Here is a 16,710-nt window from a genome sequence, read left to right on the forward strand (position 1 = left end):
CATAAAATGGGTAACGAACCAAGATTAAGATGTTGGAATCTGTACAAGTTCATGGTCTTTGAACCCCTTGTTCCATTGGGCCAAACATGGTCAGCCCCTACAATGACATTTTTATCTCTCTCTGCAGCTATTAGCTCACACTGGGTGTCACCAAAGATGACTCCCCTGTCTGTTTAAGAAAGGTAGGGATCACATTGACGAGGGGGTCATTCCTTTACACATCACTTCCTTTATTAAAGGGCTGCCCTGGCCTAGTAAAGGGGATGGTCAGTGGTCATCTATTCCCCCCAGACACCCACCCTGAGACCCCTTTACCATGTGTCCAACCCCCAGCCCCTCACTGCTCACTCAGGTGGAAAATTACTTAGAGCTGGGGGAATACAGCTCCATTGAGATGGAGAGAGGGTGGTACAAAAGAGTGTGAAGTTTAAAAAATTGTCTCTTTTTTGAATGGGCGCAGTGCATCACTGGAAAAGCCAGGACGATAGGAGCATGGAGGGGACAAGGTCATTAGATTGGCATCTCCATAAGCTCTACATTTCCATTGTTTGGACAAATCCTCTCAAAGACCTCCATGAGAAATGCCCCCAGTTAACCCCACACTGGGACCAGAGTGTCCCCCTTTTGTCTGCCACTTCTCAGTGTGCTTCCAACACAAAAAGCATTTCTCAGGAAGAGCGTACAAAGCTTGTCTCAGATTCAAAAACCAAACAACAATGTTCTGCTGCCGCTGGTCAGGAATGGATTGCAGGCAGCTGCTGATGTCCGAAAGCGATGAAACATCTGCCCAGAAATCTTAAAACTCTCTTACCTTCTGACGTTCCGGCGCTCCTCCTCAAGCTGTTTGAGAAGCTCGTCGATGCATTTGTTGGCGTCCATGTATTCCTGCCAAGAAGAGATGGGAAAAGCTAGACGTAAACAATGGAGTCAGTGTGCAAACATACTGAATATAGGTTAATTGGAAACACGAGCAGAATTCAAGCATGGTCTTTATCCTAAACATTATCAGCTGAGCCAAGAAATAAAAACAATGAACATCTATTCATCAAATGCATGCATGCAATGCCGTAAAATCCTTACTGGACTGATACTCCACTTGAGCTTTCATAAATGTGTGAAGAATGGCGTAAAAGAGCAAAAGTCCTATTGCAAAGGTGAGACTAATCAGTTTAGTCTCTCTTTCTCTCGCTCCACTCCCTGTGTGTAACTCCAGAAGTACCTCTGGGTAACTTCTAACGGCTGGCCCAGGAGCGAGCCCAGCTGTGTAATGTCAGCTGGGAATAGCCCACACTCGCAAAGCGTGCGCTACTGAGTTACAGCACGGTCGAAATGAGCTAAGGCTAAGAGCAGAATGGAAAAAACAGATGTCAGAATTTCTTGGCTGCTGCCTAATGATTTGCCTGTTAGTGGTGCGACGATACAAAGCAGAAAGGGGGAAGTGCAACGGTAAGAAATAGGCCACATAGGCACCATACTTTAAGCAGCTGGTTTTGCAGACAGTTGAGCTCTACCTTCTTCATAGCACAGCCAGTTGTGACTTGCTGCTGTCATTTGAGTGCGGTAAAGGTTCAAGACTAATTAATTACATGTTAGCTTGACAGCTCATGACGCATCTCCTGGGTAAACGGTTATCTCAGTGGTGCAGATGCTCTCCATTGATTTCTACACACTGTGGTCATGAGCTCGCGTAGTGTAATTGAATAATGGGGATTCCCATGAAGAGGCCAGAAATCTCAGCCTGGAAAAAACAGTCATTTATGTTGTGCCTTTTTCTTAGCCTTATTCTTATCATTTACTACATGTGCAGCTCCCTTTTTCAGCCCCTAAACATATTTCTTTATATTCTTTGTTTGTAATCTCTAATTAAAAATCAGAAAAAGAAAAAAAAAGATAATCTAAGAAAACACAAACTGATTCTTTTGAAAGGGAACTTTTCAAACCAAAGGGAATTGGTACACAAAACAAAATTCCTGTGGTTTCAAATTTTCCAAAAACGCCTGTTGTTAAACCATGAAAATGAAAAATTAGCTGTGCATAGCAGCCAGTCAGGTCTAATATGGAAATGTGAGTTTTGGAAAAAAAGACATCAGACCAATGCACATATCTGGGGTAGCACATATGCACTGGGGGGGTTAGAAAATACCAGAAAAAAACAACATACAAAAATCTGAAAACCAGCTTGACAATAAGATTTAAGGAAAAGGCTGTATCTTAAAGCTCAAGAACTTCTCATAGTTAAACGTAAAGGTTTATTCTGACCTCGCTCTGACCCAGCTTCAGGGTCCAACCAGACTTTAAATACTTCTGCTATCACTGCATGTGCTTTTTTAACCTGCGGCCCTGAGAGTAAACTTGGATTAGACCAGATGTTCACAAGCACAGGCTGCAGGTCGAAATACAGTAAGTGCACTTGTTATGTCTCCACCGCTCCTCTTTGGGTGCCGCTCTCCCACTGCTTCCCACTCCTTCTGAAGCAATTATCGCTCTTAATCGCACATCTGAGAGCGCCAACTCAAGGCGTCTATCACTACCAGTTTGCCCAGGTGCCAGCAAAACATGGCAAAGGCCCAGGCATCCTGCAGAGTCGCCAGTCAAGGGCACTCTGGGTGACCATTAGGCAAACAGGGCCGAGGCCAAAGCAAAGACAACAGATCGATGCTAAACAACATGGTGCCATATTTTCCAGTTCCTATCACAATCTGTGCTATTTTTTTAGCTCTAAAACTACAACCTAATAACAGCAACTCCTGACTTTTCATCATGTCTTCCATCATCATGGTCAGTTACTTTAACTCTACCAGTGTGACAAATCTTTCACATTTGGAAAGCCACCAATTAAACTGTTAAACAACAGTGCCCCAAAGCCATCTGCTAGCCACAGCATGAGCACTCTCATATTAGCTGAGAGGCCATTAGCTCTCAGTTCCCAATGTTCCCAAACTTATACTTCACATTTGGCTCCAACTCCAGCTAATCAATACCAAAATGATCACATGTATGGTACTCTATGACTTTTGGGGGATGGGAAAATATGCTTTGCAGAATGGGTTCCAAACAGCTTATCAAAATGTTGACGTTTCGATCCTTTTGGATCTTGCATGTTGCAAAGTATGCAAGTATGCAATCTTCGTTATTTTAATAATCGATAGTATTGAACAGTAGCAATGTATTTTAAAAAAAACTACATCTATTTCAGATGACAGGGACAGCGGAGAGGAAGGAATCTATCATAAATTGCACAATGTCTAAATTGCTCAAATATGTGCTCATAAAGGCACATGCTAAAAGATTGCCAATGTATTTTCGCAATTTAGACTAAATGAAACAAGCATAAAAAATATGCAAGACACCACGGTCATTCATTCTAACTCTGCCACTTGGTCAACAAAATGTGTGACTGCCTTCTCAAGCAGTCAAATACAACGTCTGGAGTAAAACGTCTCCGATGGACCATTAGCAACGCGATCCCATAATAATTATGGCAGCTACACAAAGGGGAACCTTCTTCATGAAAGCCCTATGTCAGGGGAATATTTACAGGCCACATCAAACATGGAGTAAAGCTGCCTAAGTCAGTGTTGTCATCACGCAGACCTCTCCTAATGACAGGGCACTGAAATAATCCTCTGCACACATGCAGGAATGCAGGGAATGTGGCATGCTTGTTGTCATGTGAAATGGAGGGGGGAATTTAAAGCAGAGATTCAAAACATGGCTCATGTGTGTTATGCCGCACGGTATATCTTTAGCCGGGCATTATTTCTGACGGTCTAATGGCGTGAGAGAAAGCTGCAGCATTCCGACGAGACCCAGGTACTCACATGTTGATTTAGAAGCTTATTTCTCAGGACTCTTGAAACTGCAGAACAACCCAACACTCCCTCACGGTGGTTAAAATGTCCAAAGAGATGTAAGCTCATAAGACGTCCGTAATCGTCCTTAGAGAACTTAATCATCGAGAGGATTTTGGTAAAAATCTTCACATATTTGGAACGCAAGAACATATTGAGCAGGTGGACTTTTGATCAACTGCGACATGTTATTTTGTTCTGTTTACCAAATCCTGTCCTTGTTGTTTTCCCCGGAGTTTAATTGTGTTTCTTTTATTTTATGGAGGCCCTAAGCGGAAATTCATCCATTCCATTACATTCGCTTTATTTTACTAATGTTATTAAGTCATTTCCAGTCGTTTTCTCAAGAACTAATCATGTTGTTTTCCCAAGAGCTTTCAAATAAATAAAAATTGTCTGAGACATAAAAAGCCAATTCGTACCAATGGTACCAATTCAGCTCAAAATTAAACTATGAGTTTTCACAACATTGCATTAAAAGCAAATATTGGACATGGTACAGATTTTTTGCCATAACACTGTTAGCAGGGGCAAAGCTAAGTCTGACCTGCCAGGTAATCTGTTTGCTGATGTTCCTGCTCTATGACCGCAGGTTCCTTGTGATGTTTATCCGGCCATGTTTGCTCATGTGTGAGAGCCTTTGATAAGGAAGCACTCAGTAGCTGTCGAGGGAAAGGGGTCTCCGCCCTGTGCGCAGCTTGATTCCCACATCCAGTCCCCTCCAACTGCTCATGTGCCTTTATGAAATTTTAAAATATGAGCGCCGTCTCCCTGCTGCTTTGGCACTAAGGAGCAGGGACGGGGAAAAACAGAAACACACTTCTGTTAAAATGCACACAACATTCAAACTGACAGACTGACACTCAAAGCAAATGCAATCTGTTGAAGATTAAGAGCCAGATTTTAAGTAATAAAACATCAGATGCATTATTCATCCATATGAGCCTCACAAGCACGCTCGCCTCCCTTCACACATTCTTGAAGATTAAGAGGGATGGAATCACATCCTAGACAAGTGTCTGGATCTTATAAAGGGCCCTTTGGAGTCGACTGGAGAAAACAAATAAACCTTAAGCTAGATAAAACTCTGACCGAGGTCATGGTTGCTTGAAGTCCTGGCTGTGATGAGCTCACTCCAACGCCTTGATGTGTCTACAGATCAGAGTCTCAGGCTGGCCTTGCAGATAAGACACCTTGCACTCAGCATTAGGCTAAGAGACTACAGTCGGACCCGGCCAAAGACAAGGTCACAACCTCTACCCTCAAGTGTATATCGCTGCGCCCCAACCCTCTCCAGCAACCTATCTTTGCTCCCACAGACTGATGACATGCTTGCATGGCCTTTGGGACTACAAAAACACTGGGCTTCAGATTTGACGGAAAGCGCAGCTCCCACGCGTGCTACTACAAGTCAAAGGTTATGCCAATTGACTGTAAGATTTCTTTCTGGGTGTATTTTTATGGCACACTTGAGAATGAATTATGACAGTGTCTTTGCAAGGTGTGGAAGATATACCACATCTGATACGGCTGTTAGTCTTGGCCGTCTGCCAAAGACACTTCTGGGTTTGCAGCCAACTCCTCCTGCCATCCAGTACTCCAAAGTTTATGAATACATCGACAAAGTTGATGTAAACATGGCAAATTTAATTTGCATGACTGAAATCGTATTTCCGTGTGCCAATATAATCCAAAATGTCTGTGATCTTATCGTAATTAACCAATCAGTGTGATGAATGGTCTCTTCTAGAAACCTGCTTCTGCCTGTATCTTCTCTCTGCATATCAGCCAGCCTCGGTTAAATTCATTAGTCTTATCAGCGTGTTTCGAGGCTCTGGCTGATGATCCTTCACTCGAAGCTCGTTACTCACATCCCAAAGACCTGCTGTCAGGGTATCAACGCAGCCATCAGATCCTCTCATATCCTCAGACCCTGATAACTCCACCGATAGCCCTGCCTTTTTATCAGTGGAAAGGGCATCGACTCAGGTTAATATGTGATGTTTCACATTGGGAAAAAGAGTACTATCTGAGCAGCATTAGGTGGATCAGTTTAGTATGATAATTCAAAATCGCAGAGACCACTCTTAATGAATTTATTGATGTGTTCAGTCAAATCAGGACTCAGAAAGGCCAAGTCAGTTCTGGATAAACCAATCACACACTTTTTAAGGAGTTATAGCTGCTCCTCTCAGATAAAGACATGCAGAACAAAAACACCAACACCTTCTCCAAACCATACCCAAGATTCTTCAAATGCTAATTCTCAACAAGCTACTAAATGAAGAGATCAACCTGATCCATCTGGCATACTCTAACAGTAAAGTTGAAAAGGCTTACACAGTTGCTGTATTGAGTCGAGGACATTCGGGTAACAAATACCTCCAGTGAGCAGGATATTCTTCATCTGCCTACTTCCAAATGCAGCAGTGTCAGGGAATATGGATTACTTTAGATACAAAAGGGAGCCTGTTCATCATCTAGAGTGAGTTTCAACAGTTTGGATTATCTGATGTTCGTCCTCCAGCAGCACCTACGGCCCGGCCCAGTCTCAAACATCAACACCTAACCACCGTCAGGAATCCAAATCCCTGCAGATTATCTTTCTAAACATTAAGATACGGCCAACACTCAAATAGCCTCCCATCTGTTTGGGCTCCTCCTCTGCTCTTTGGGGTTTGAATGAGTGGGCCATTCATGCCTGTTGGGAACAGTGGCGAAGCTGTTCATGGCACAAACCTTACAGGGGAGAGTCGAAAAAGTAGCTCGGGAATAAAATACATGGGATCCGACTGCTGTTTGATCACTTCCACAAAGCTACTTGTGTGAAAGAGCATGTGAAATGCATCATTGTGCATTTTTGAGCTCTGTGAACTTTACTAAATTTAAAAACAAAACAAAACAAAAACACAAAAAGCATTTATTTTAATCCAGATCAGTTTTGGCATTATCCAGCATTATCCACACTGCTAGTAAGATTACCTTTCTGTTCACTGCATATTACAATGAACAGTAATATTCGCCAAGTGGTTTCATGTTGGCCAACATTTAATGTTTGTCTGAAAGCTATTACCAAATGTGGTTCCAGCTTGAAACATGGCTCAATGTCCTTTCAGGTTTTCCCAAACATTTTCCTTTTCAGCAGCCAATCCTGAAGCACTGAAACGATGGCACATTCTTACAGGTTTGGTTTGCAAAATGTTAGAACTGAGAACAAGATACTTTTTTTTTTCCCATAATGAAAGTAATCAAAAAAAAACAGACTTCCCAATTCTTAATATCTTGCAAGAGTATTGGTCCTACTTATGCAGCTCAAAGTGTAGACTGGATTAAAGAACCAAACCTTTATACTTGGTCAGTATGAGTATTGCTCACGCACATAAATACTTTTTCCATTTTTTAATAGCCATCCAACAGTCTGCTTCCTTTGTCCCTTCAATCTATTCCCCTCAGGTTCTGCTCTGAGCCTCTGTTTTAAATCTGCAAAAACACACATGAGGGAGGAGCAGTCGAGGAATGCTGCTTTCAGAAACAAAAACAAATACACAGTGTGTTCATGCTGGTACCAATGTTTCCAGACAGGATGGGAATCTAGGAAACAGCCAATGTTCAGGGGGTAGGAGTATACCCAGGTTTTACAAGCCTGCGGGGGGATTGTTGGGTTTTATTGTCATCTGGGGGCCAATATTCAGCCAGGTGTACTTGGAATGGGTGAGAGATTGGCGATGACAGGAATGAAAAGGAAACCAGGATCTGGCAGCGCAGGGAAAATAGAGGGGCTTCTGTCTGAGAGAGAAAGAGAGACAGAGGGGATCAGAGAGACAAAAGCAACAAAAGCGGGATGGACGTCCAAAAATGGCGAGATATAAAACAGGCTTTTAAGACAAGCGCAGTAAAGAACCGTTAAACTGCTAAAGTTCACTAGTACTGATAAACCATGTCAAGAAATCTTTACAAAGGGTTAAAATGTTAAACGAATCCAAAACTTCTTTTGGCCTTCATCTGGATAGATCACGGTCAAAGTAATTGGTCGATTAAAGACCATATGCATACAGAAAAGCAGATGCCAAGTGGCTGGAGACGATGTAAAGATTTTATCGGGATACAAAAAGTCTTGTGATTGCTTGTGTTTACAGAAACTGGAACCCTTCCATAATTTCCATGAACAAAACCATATTCAGAGGCATACTTTATTGCTCATTGGCATGACTGGCATTTCATGTTTCCACTACTCCGTCCATGCTTTTCATATGCCACAGTTATGATGACAAAAACTGTCCAACACAAACTTTGCAGAACTTCTCCGCATTTGACTGACAGACCAAGTCGCCCAAAAGAAGGATGGTGAAATGCAATAACCTCAGCTTTTCCTGATGTCTCACACATCAACAGTATTAATAACACATTGTCGATGATGTCAAGGATTTGGTCTAAAACATTGCAAAGCGGTAAACCAACAGAAAGTGAAAAGAGAAAAAAGAGCATGGGACAATGAGAGAAACCCTTTTGGGGAGTGACAGGAGAAGGGGCAGATCAGAGCCAGGAGCTGATGCTAAACAGATGTTGGTTGGTTCACAGGGGGAAGTCGGGCTTCTGTTTATGCAGGCTTTGACAGACGGGCGCCGCACCTAACCGAGCGGTTCTGTGGATGAAGCATTTGGGAGTGTGTAGAGAGGAAGAAGGCTGATCAAGAAGCAGTGACTGTGTCCCTTCACGGGAAATTAGGCCCATTATGGATTGAGCTAAAGCCCTCGAGAGGATCCATTCAGCATTATCTGTACTCTCCAGCATTTCTCACCTCTTCTCATTACAGTTTGTTGGTAGGCTCTGTGTCATCATGATGCCCAGTGTTTAAAAGTGTTTTTGCAGTCAGCCCTTTTTTTAAGATTAGTTCTTTTCAGCGGTGCAGAATTATGGTCAGATCACAAGTAATTTATGTCCTTGGGAGATACTTCAAACAACCCTTTACGCAATAATGTTTTACGAGCCTGGCTGATGATACCAGGTAAAAAGAAAAGAAAGAAAAGTACCAATATTTCACCATCTTTGCAAATGTTCAGCTGCAAGGACATGAGAGGATAACATCCAAGGTTGTAAATTATAATCCACAAACTAAACAAAGTCTATTCCGCAACAATCTCCTGACCTCCAAGCGTGTGGTTTGGCAGAGATATTTCTTGCGCCGGATAGTTTGTCAGATTCCCTGATGTTTCACGTGCATTAGCCTCAGGCCTCAGCTTTATCACGGCTTCTCCGTTGTTTAATCCAGAGGCTGATTTATTGATGCAGGCTCGTCTGTGAGCCGAGACGTTCCCAGCCCAGGTGCCGGGCAGATGTCGAGGCAAGCGTGGATGGAGGAATTCCTGCTAATGTCAACTTCTGATTTTCTTTTTTCCGCCTCGGGATGGGAGACGGAGATTACCCCTGCAGGCATGCAAGGAACCATAACCGGGGAAATGGTAATATGACAAGAAGATGGGGTTTGTTTGTGCTGCTGTCATCCCCCGAACCCACCTGTGCCACTCATGCTTATCAGATTCACATTTCCTATCTTACCTGACAGTGACGGATCCCGGATACAGTGATGTGATTTCTACTTTTAAATGGAGGGGGAGGAGGAGGTCTGGTCGAAGACTGATGATAAGAAATGCATAAAGAGATGGGTTGTGGTGACTTTTGACCTCTACGGCAGGACTCGGTGCTGTGATCATTTCCATGGTCATGAATTATTTCACAAGAGGATCTCGCCATGCATGTTTCCAGACAGACTGTGGGGGTGGCAGCATGCAGCCTTGGGGTTACCACAACAAGGCTTGTGGCCAAAAGGTTGCCTCTCTGAATCTGAGAGCTAACTGCAAACAAATTTGCATGGTGGGGGAGGTGAATGAGTAATGCCACACTTTCCCAAACAGATATGTGCCCCTGACTAACACAGGCCGTCAATAGAGTTGCCCAGTAGCCTACATTACAAGAATGCAGCGATGCTGGCGTGGGCGGTGTAAATCTAGGTAACCCCCACCCTGCAGGCATTGCTGTAAATAAGAATCTCCTCAGTGAACTCCCCATGTTAAATAATAAATGTTCAACAATGCCTGCTTTAGTGCATGTTCGCCCAACCTTTAATCGTAAGTTGGCGAGTTTATGATGGAAAAAGCACAACATACTAAAGACAACAGGAACATGCATTTACAGATATACAACTGATCTTGACCAGTCGCAATCTTGTGCAACATTTATCGTTTATTTTGCGAGTTTTTCCATAATAATATAAAGTCAATACAAGAGCTCCGGGAAGCAGAGGCAGCAATAGGTTGATTACCCATTTTAAAGTTAACGCAGTGCTGAATCACGAATTGATGGAATTACAGTAAGTGAAAGTCCAGCTCGAGCTCTTCTATGCAACCTAGGTCTGCTGTTGTGATGGGGGCTGGTGATGTAGAGGGGTTTTATCAGAGCTTTTTGGCGCATGACAGCGGCTTGCTTCCCCTAGAACGTGATGAAACAGACTCCCATTTTGCAAAAGAGCCAGACCAGAAGTTTTTAGTTCTTGTGTTTCAGCTTCAGTGTCGGAGCAGCAATTTTAGCTTGAAGAGATCATCCACTTTGGCTGCATCCATTTAATGGGTTAATGTGAACAAAGACCTCTCAGTGCAGCAGCTCTCTGCACTCCATCAAGTGATCTGAAAGAGGGACTGAGAGTCCAATAATTCAGCAGCATAAAATATTTAAATCACCCATCATGGACTTTTGAAAGGCATTATTGCAGCATATTCCAGGGAGCGTTTTACAGTCAGACATCATCCAGGTTGGAAAGGAATTTCAATACGGGTCTCGGTCCAACCGCACACTGTATTTACACAGTGCATGGCACTAAATCCTTCTTATCATCTCAAGTGGAGGCTTATTTTTAGCAACCTTATTTGTTTTATTTCTTCCAGATGGGAGCTGGGGAAGAATTTGACATCAGCGCTGTTTCTCTTTAAGCCTCAGACTGGATGACATCAGTGGACTTGAATAACTCCCTTGGACTGAAACACGTGGGATTTCTCTGTGTGAAGAATTTTTCAGAGTGTCAAAAGTTTATCTGCTAGATAAATTAAATTTCCCTGGTTATTATGACTGACTTTCCGAGACAGGAACCAGAATTCTAATATTGTTTGTTTGTATTAATATGTTGCTTAGTGGATTTCATATCCTGAGACGTCGCAGCACTTAAACTCTTTTAGATATTTAATGATGAGGGGAGTTTCTACTGTGGGAAAATGTCTCAGTGCAAGGACCTGAATTTCCTCTTCTTAGGCCGGCTATTTGCTCTTACAATAACAACACTGTTCTATCGTTATTATTTGTTTACCCAGCTAACCCTCTTTATCTGGGGCAGCCCCCCTTTTAGCGAAAGCTCTGGCATTCTCTGAACCCTCTGGAAAACCATTTCTCAGCCGGCGTCCTCCAATAGGCTGATTGAAGTGAGGAGGGTTACAATGGTTCACCCATCAGAGGTCCCCTACCCCTGAAAGCAGGAGCCATGGTACTATACATGTCCTTTTATAAAACCATGGCTTTATGGAGCACATGCTAGAGCGTTCTGCTTTGTTCCCCTTGTAGGTCAGAAGTCGGGCTGACCACCTGACGGTAGCATTCATAGAGGCCAACATGGGAGTTGAAAAAATGGGCAAATCATTTACGGATTCACAGATGATAAAAACCGGGCTAGCTTAGTAACACAGACAACTCATTTGTACTAATTTCTAATAGAGGAGCGTGAATCTTTCATCGCGGTTTGATGAGGGGACAAATTGCTGTGTTCTGTATTGTCCTGTTGCCTTTTGGAAGTTGATACCTGATCGGACTGTTGGTTCACTGAAAGGAGCTGATGACGTCCGCATGAATAGAAGCCTGATGGGAAAATGAACAGCTTTCACCTATGGTTCATTTCAACATCCTCTCTCTAGAACATAAGAGGGCCATTTACAGTGAAACATATCCTGGGATCATTCAAATGCTTCACCGCGTTGCCGGGGTGCACAGACCCCATGCTGGAGTCGAGCCATGCAAGCTGTGCAGGGGAAGTGGGTCAGGGGGAGAAAGGCTTAATAATGCACTAATTCAGCTGGTTTGACTTCTGTCTCCTCATTTGAGACAGAAGAAGGGTGGGTAAGTTGGAAAATTCAACCAGGAAATGCCTCCAAAACAAAGCTGATTGGCTTGAAGGAGTGTTGTGCTGAAATATTCAACAAAGGGAAATTATTTGTAGCATATTAAGCTAATTTCCTGTAAAATGAAGCTCATTCCAGAGAAATTAATGTAATACAAGAATCTTGGGAATTTTCCTTGCTGTGCATAATTTCTTGCGCGTAAATCTCCTCTATTCTCCAGCTGCTGTGCCAGATGGATGGCTCGATAGCCCTCCGGCCGCCACGGGTCCCAACAATAGCCCCTCCTGACCACCGTGACCACACACAAAGGCAGTCGTTGACCACTGACACAGCACACAATCAGGCCCGAGGGTCCAACACTCCTTGTGCAGAGCATTCGTCATTCAACCCCGACTCACCTGAGGCTCCCAACGCCTCATAAAACCTCAATCACTGCTCGGATGTCTGGCTGCAGAAAAGAGAGACGGAGAGGATCCTGGAAAATCATTGAGCGCCACGAGCACATCACCATAAAGTTGAGTTATGGACTCATGAAAGGCGTGCAGATCATATTATGTCTTTAGAAAGTGACGGAGGCTCGATAATGTGAGTGGCTCCAGCAAGCCGGATGACTCCCACGGACAAATGTTACTACATGCAGATGATATTGATTCTTCTTATGGATCTTAAAAGGCATAGTCTGCCTTTGTAATGACAGAGAGCCTGGCATTCAAATGACTTCATCTCAACAATCAATGAGCTGTATTAAAGGCAGGAAGTGCACAACAAACGTGGGCATTAAGACAATAAACTTATTTGGAGTTCTGACTCTTACTTCGTTTAAAGGTCATGAATGAATTCGGAGATACTATCATACATATTCTTCTTACATCTTCGCACATTGTCTTTGAAATCCGGCCCAACTCTTTTTTTGCTTTGATACATCAACTCTTGCCTCAAAAAAATAAAGGTAATCGTCTTTGGTAAAAGAAAGAATCCCATCCAGTTGTCCGGCTGAAACCAAAGTACTCTCTGCAGCGTATAATTGGATCTGCAGAAATGGCCGATCTTCCACCCACTGACTCTTTATAATGATGCTCCATCAAAGAGCCCTTGCATGAATTTCTTTCTAATCATAGTAACGGCTCTGCTCTGCTCCGCTTATTGATACTTGGCATTTGAGATAATGTGGCGACAGTAAAGCCCCGAGATAACACAATTGAACACCAGGTGGAAATTGCTCTAAAAACGAGGCCACGTGAGGAGGGGAACTGAACTCGCAGGCAGGGAGAAGATCAACACGGCCCACCTATCAGCCCTGACAGCAGCCGACTCCTGGAATACTGCGAGTGGCGTGAAGGTCACTGCCTCCCGACTGTGAGGCGGTAGTGTAAGTACACCCGGCAGGCGGATGTGTTGAGCTGGACTCTACTCAACTCCTTCTTTTTGGACCTTTCGCAGAGCGGAGACGAGGCGAGCGTCAGGCGCAGGGCGCATTAGCCACGTCAGGTGAAGCCAGGCTCCCTGCAGACAACACCTTATTATCATGCAACACATTGCTGCAGTTAGAGGCTAAACAGACCCCTCAGATGTTTGCTGTTGATATGTTTTGCATATAGCGAGTTCCAGAGCAGGCTATAGAGATGATAACATTAGTGCTGTGAAAATAACCACAGGCCTTTTTCCTTAAACCATGTCACTCTGTATTATGAAAATGTTCTTGAAGTGAGAAACATGCCAACCAGCAAGACCCACTGAGACGGGAATTCACTTAGACTGGACTGAAGCCGCTGATAGCTCCATGAGCTGAACATAATTTGGCACCAGTGTCTGCCCAGTCTGAAGCTCCAATTACAAAGCATGCTGTTCTTATGAAATGCAGCTGACCAGCAAGAGCAGCTCATCCAGATAGTCACTCTCTCAACTGGTGTGTGTAAATCTGGGATTTCAAACCTGAGAAAGATTTTCATGAAAATTGTCAAACTTCACCCCAAATGTTCCCATGATGGCTGATTTAAACCAATCAAACAGCACCAAAGCACAGTTAATAAAGCCCTTAGTTTCATCAAAAAGAAATACATTTAAACAGTAATGCAAAGGGCATCAAGTTGGTAAAATGGCCCTCGGAGCACAGAGGGAGATAATAGGAGCCTATCATGACACAGTGGTGACAAACTTCCACATGAGGCTGCAGGCTTCCCCTCAGGGCTGCCACCCTGAGACGCATCACACAGACAGGCAGGTGATCTTTTGTTCAGCAGGGAGAAGCACAATATGAAAAGGAAAGAGAGCAAGAAAAGGCAGGAGGGGAAGGCAAACAGATGAATTTAAAACAAAAAAACAAAAAATCATGAAAGACAAGCAGCTCTCTCCCCAGACAATTTACAGTAGCTGCGTTGTGTCTCTGCTGAGCTGTCTGAAGTCAGGCTTCAATGAGAAACGGCTCAGGGGACCAGAGGACGCACGGTCAGGGCCGGGACACTGCAGGGAAGCGTCCAGCTGGAGCACCTGGTGTTCAGAGCGCTTTAACACAATAAAAAGAGACACACACGCACAGATATGACGGCACCCCTGTGAGCTGACCACATGGAGGCACACACTCACACCAGGACTGTTTGGCTTCTGTGTTCGCTTCCACATGAATAGGCTGCTCTTAGATAGAGAACCAGAGTCCTCATTAACACGTGTGCTTTATATAACCACCCACATGCACATCTAACAAATACACTGGTAAAGATGTATTTCATTTTCTTAGCATTAACCCTTCGTGGACTGACCTTATGTGGCCACTGTTCTTGCATGATCGTGTTTAAATCAGTCTTAAATAAAAATCTATGATTCTGAGAGACTTCATTTTTCTTGCAGCTCAAAGAAAAGGCTTCCGAGTCGTGTTTAAATTGCATGCATGTTGATTACACCACTACATTGATTGTGTTTTTGCAGTGGAAAGCCTTTTATGATTGTTAAAACCACCAAATGCCTTTTCCATTCAGCTCATAAAAAGTATATGTTAAACATAATAAAACACTGAACACTTCAGGAGTGTCGAGAAATCTTTTCTACATGTTACTACGTTTAGAAAAGTTAATTTTTTGGAGAAAAAAATATGCATTTTTCAAATCAGTTAAGGATTTCAATATTTCCCGCAATGAGTCAATAAAATAGATAGTATCACAATATGTAAAAAAAAATACCATTCTACGTCCTGGTGAGTTCACTTTCACCTTTAAATCACACATATTGTGTGATTTAAAGGATTTGCAAGAAAAATGTAACTTGGAGGATTTTTGTTTTGCAAAATGTGAGTATAGAGCACAATTGAAAACAATGTACTTTTTTGTTTAAAAGGCACAAATTCCTTTTTGATATAAACTCATGAAGGCATGAGTTGGATTTGTCATATCGATGCTTCTGTTCTTAAAGCACATTCCTCCCATCGACTCCTGGAAGCAGGATGAGGCAGGTTTCTGACGCCACCCAAACTCTTCACAAGAATTGGGCAACAGTATCTCAGGGAGGCTCACGTTATCAAGCTGTCATAAAAACGTGCGTGCATTTGATTTATATTGAGTTGGAAAATGACAAACATTGAGCAATACGTGGGAGACAGAACATCTACCTGCGCAACAATAAATCCAAATAAAAACCTCAACAAGTATAATTCTTCTTGCGTCATTTGTGTCTGTCGGCCATATTTACGGCCGGTTTCCTGTAAAGTTCGCGTTCAAAGTGTAAACAAACTTACACGTCACTGTCACACCATCGAACTTTGAGTACCATGAGTAACAACATGACCTGGATATTTTCCAAAGTGTTTGTTTTGTGTGTGTTTTGGGTGGTGCTGGTGGTGGGATGGTAATCCATGCAAAACTCTGAATATGAATTTTAGCGGTTGAAAGCCAATAAGGCGCTATCAAAATGAGGGCAGAGTTAATTAATCATCTCGGCTTCCTTTTCACCGCCCTCCCATGACTGTCCCGGGGGCTTGTGTGTGTGTGTGTGTGTGTGTGTGTGTGTGTGTGTGTGTGTGTGTGTGTGTGTGTGTGTGAGAGAGAGAGAGAGAGAGAGAGAGAGAGAAAGAGAGAGCAGAGGGTGGTGCAGGTTGCAGCTGGGGGATATTAGCATAAAGTAAAGTGAGCCAGCAGACTGCTGAGCTGCTGTAAGCCCGCTGTAAACCTCTGAGGGACAAACAGGAAACGTCTGACACCTGCTCTATTCACTGACCACTGAAAGAGAAGACATTTAAAAGACTGTAGAAACTGTATTAGATGCTAATGTGTGCATTTATTAAACTTAAACTGATCATTAAGAGAATGAGGCTCATTAGAAGTCAAACTGTAGTTTCTATTTCTGCTGACTAAAGGAGCTAAGAATGTGTTTTTCTTTCTGTTACAAACAGGAAATGAAGCCAAACCTGCATGGACAGATGTCAATCAATGAAATAACAAATATATCACTTTCTAAAGATCTATTACCTTATTCTCACACTTTGCTGGATCATCATCCCGCTGTCGTGCCACCAACTTGATTCATTTTAACGTTTTGCAGCTGCTCATCCTTTCTCTTTTCACGCAAACAAACTGATCACAATGCTTCCAGTCACAGGGTAATTATTCCCTTTCAAACCTCCTCACTCTACAGTGAGCAATCAAGTGACAGTTCAGACAACTATGAATCATTGTCAATTAGCGTCATTGCTGCCAGGTGTTGCTGTCGCAGCAGAT

At 43.1% G+C, this 16,710-nt stretch overlaps 1 protein-coding gene across 2 annotated transcripts in view; it reads right to left on the minus strand.

Annotated features, from left to right (window-relative positions):
• LOC306818586 (nck-associated protein 5-like) overlaps positions 1-16,710 on the minus strand; it is a 146,868-nt gene that overhangs the window by 83,507 nt on the left and 46,651 nt on the right. For both annotated transcript variants that reach the window (XM_079336238.1, XM_079336239.1), the window contains one exon: positions 812-885. In XM_079336238.1, the coding sequence (XP_079192364.1) occupies positions 812-885 (74 nt within the window). The remainder of the gene's footprint in view (positions 1-811; positions 886-16,710) is intronic.

Source organism: Symphodus melops, assembly GCF_947650265.1.
Source record: "Symphodus melops genome assembly, chromosome: 23".
NCBI lineage: Eukaryota > Metazoa > Chordata > Actinopteri > Labriformes > Labridae > Symphodus > Symphodus melops.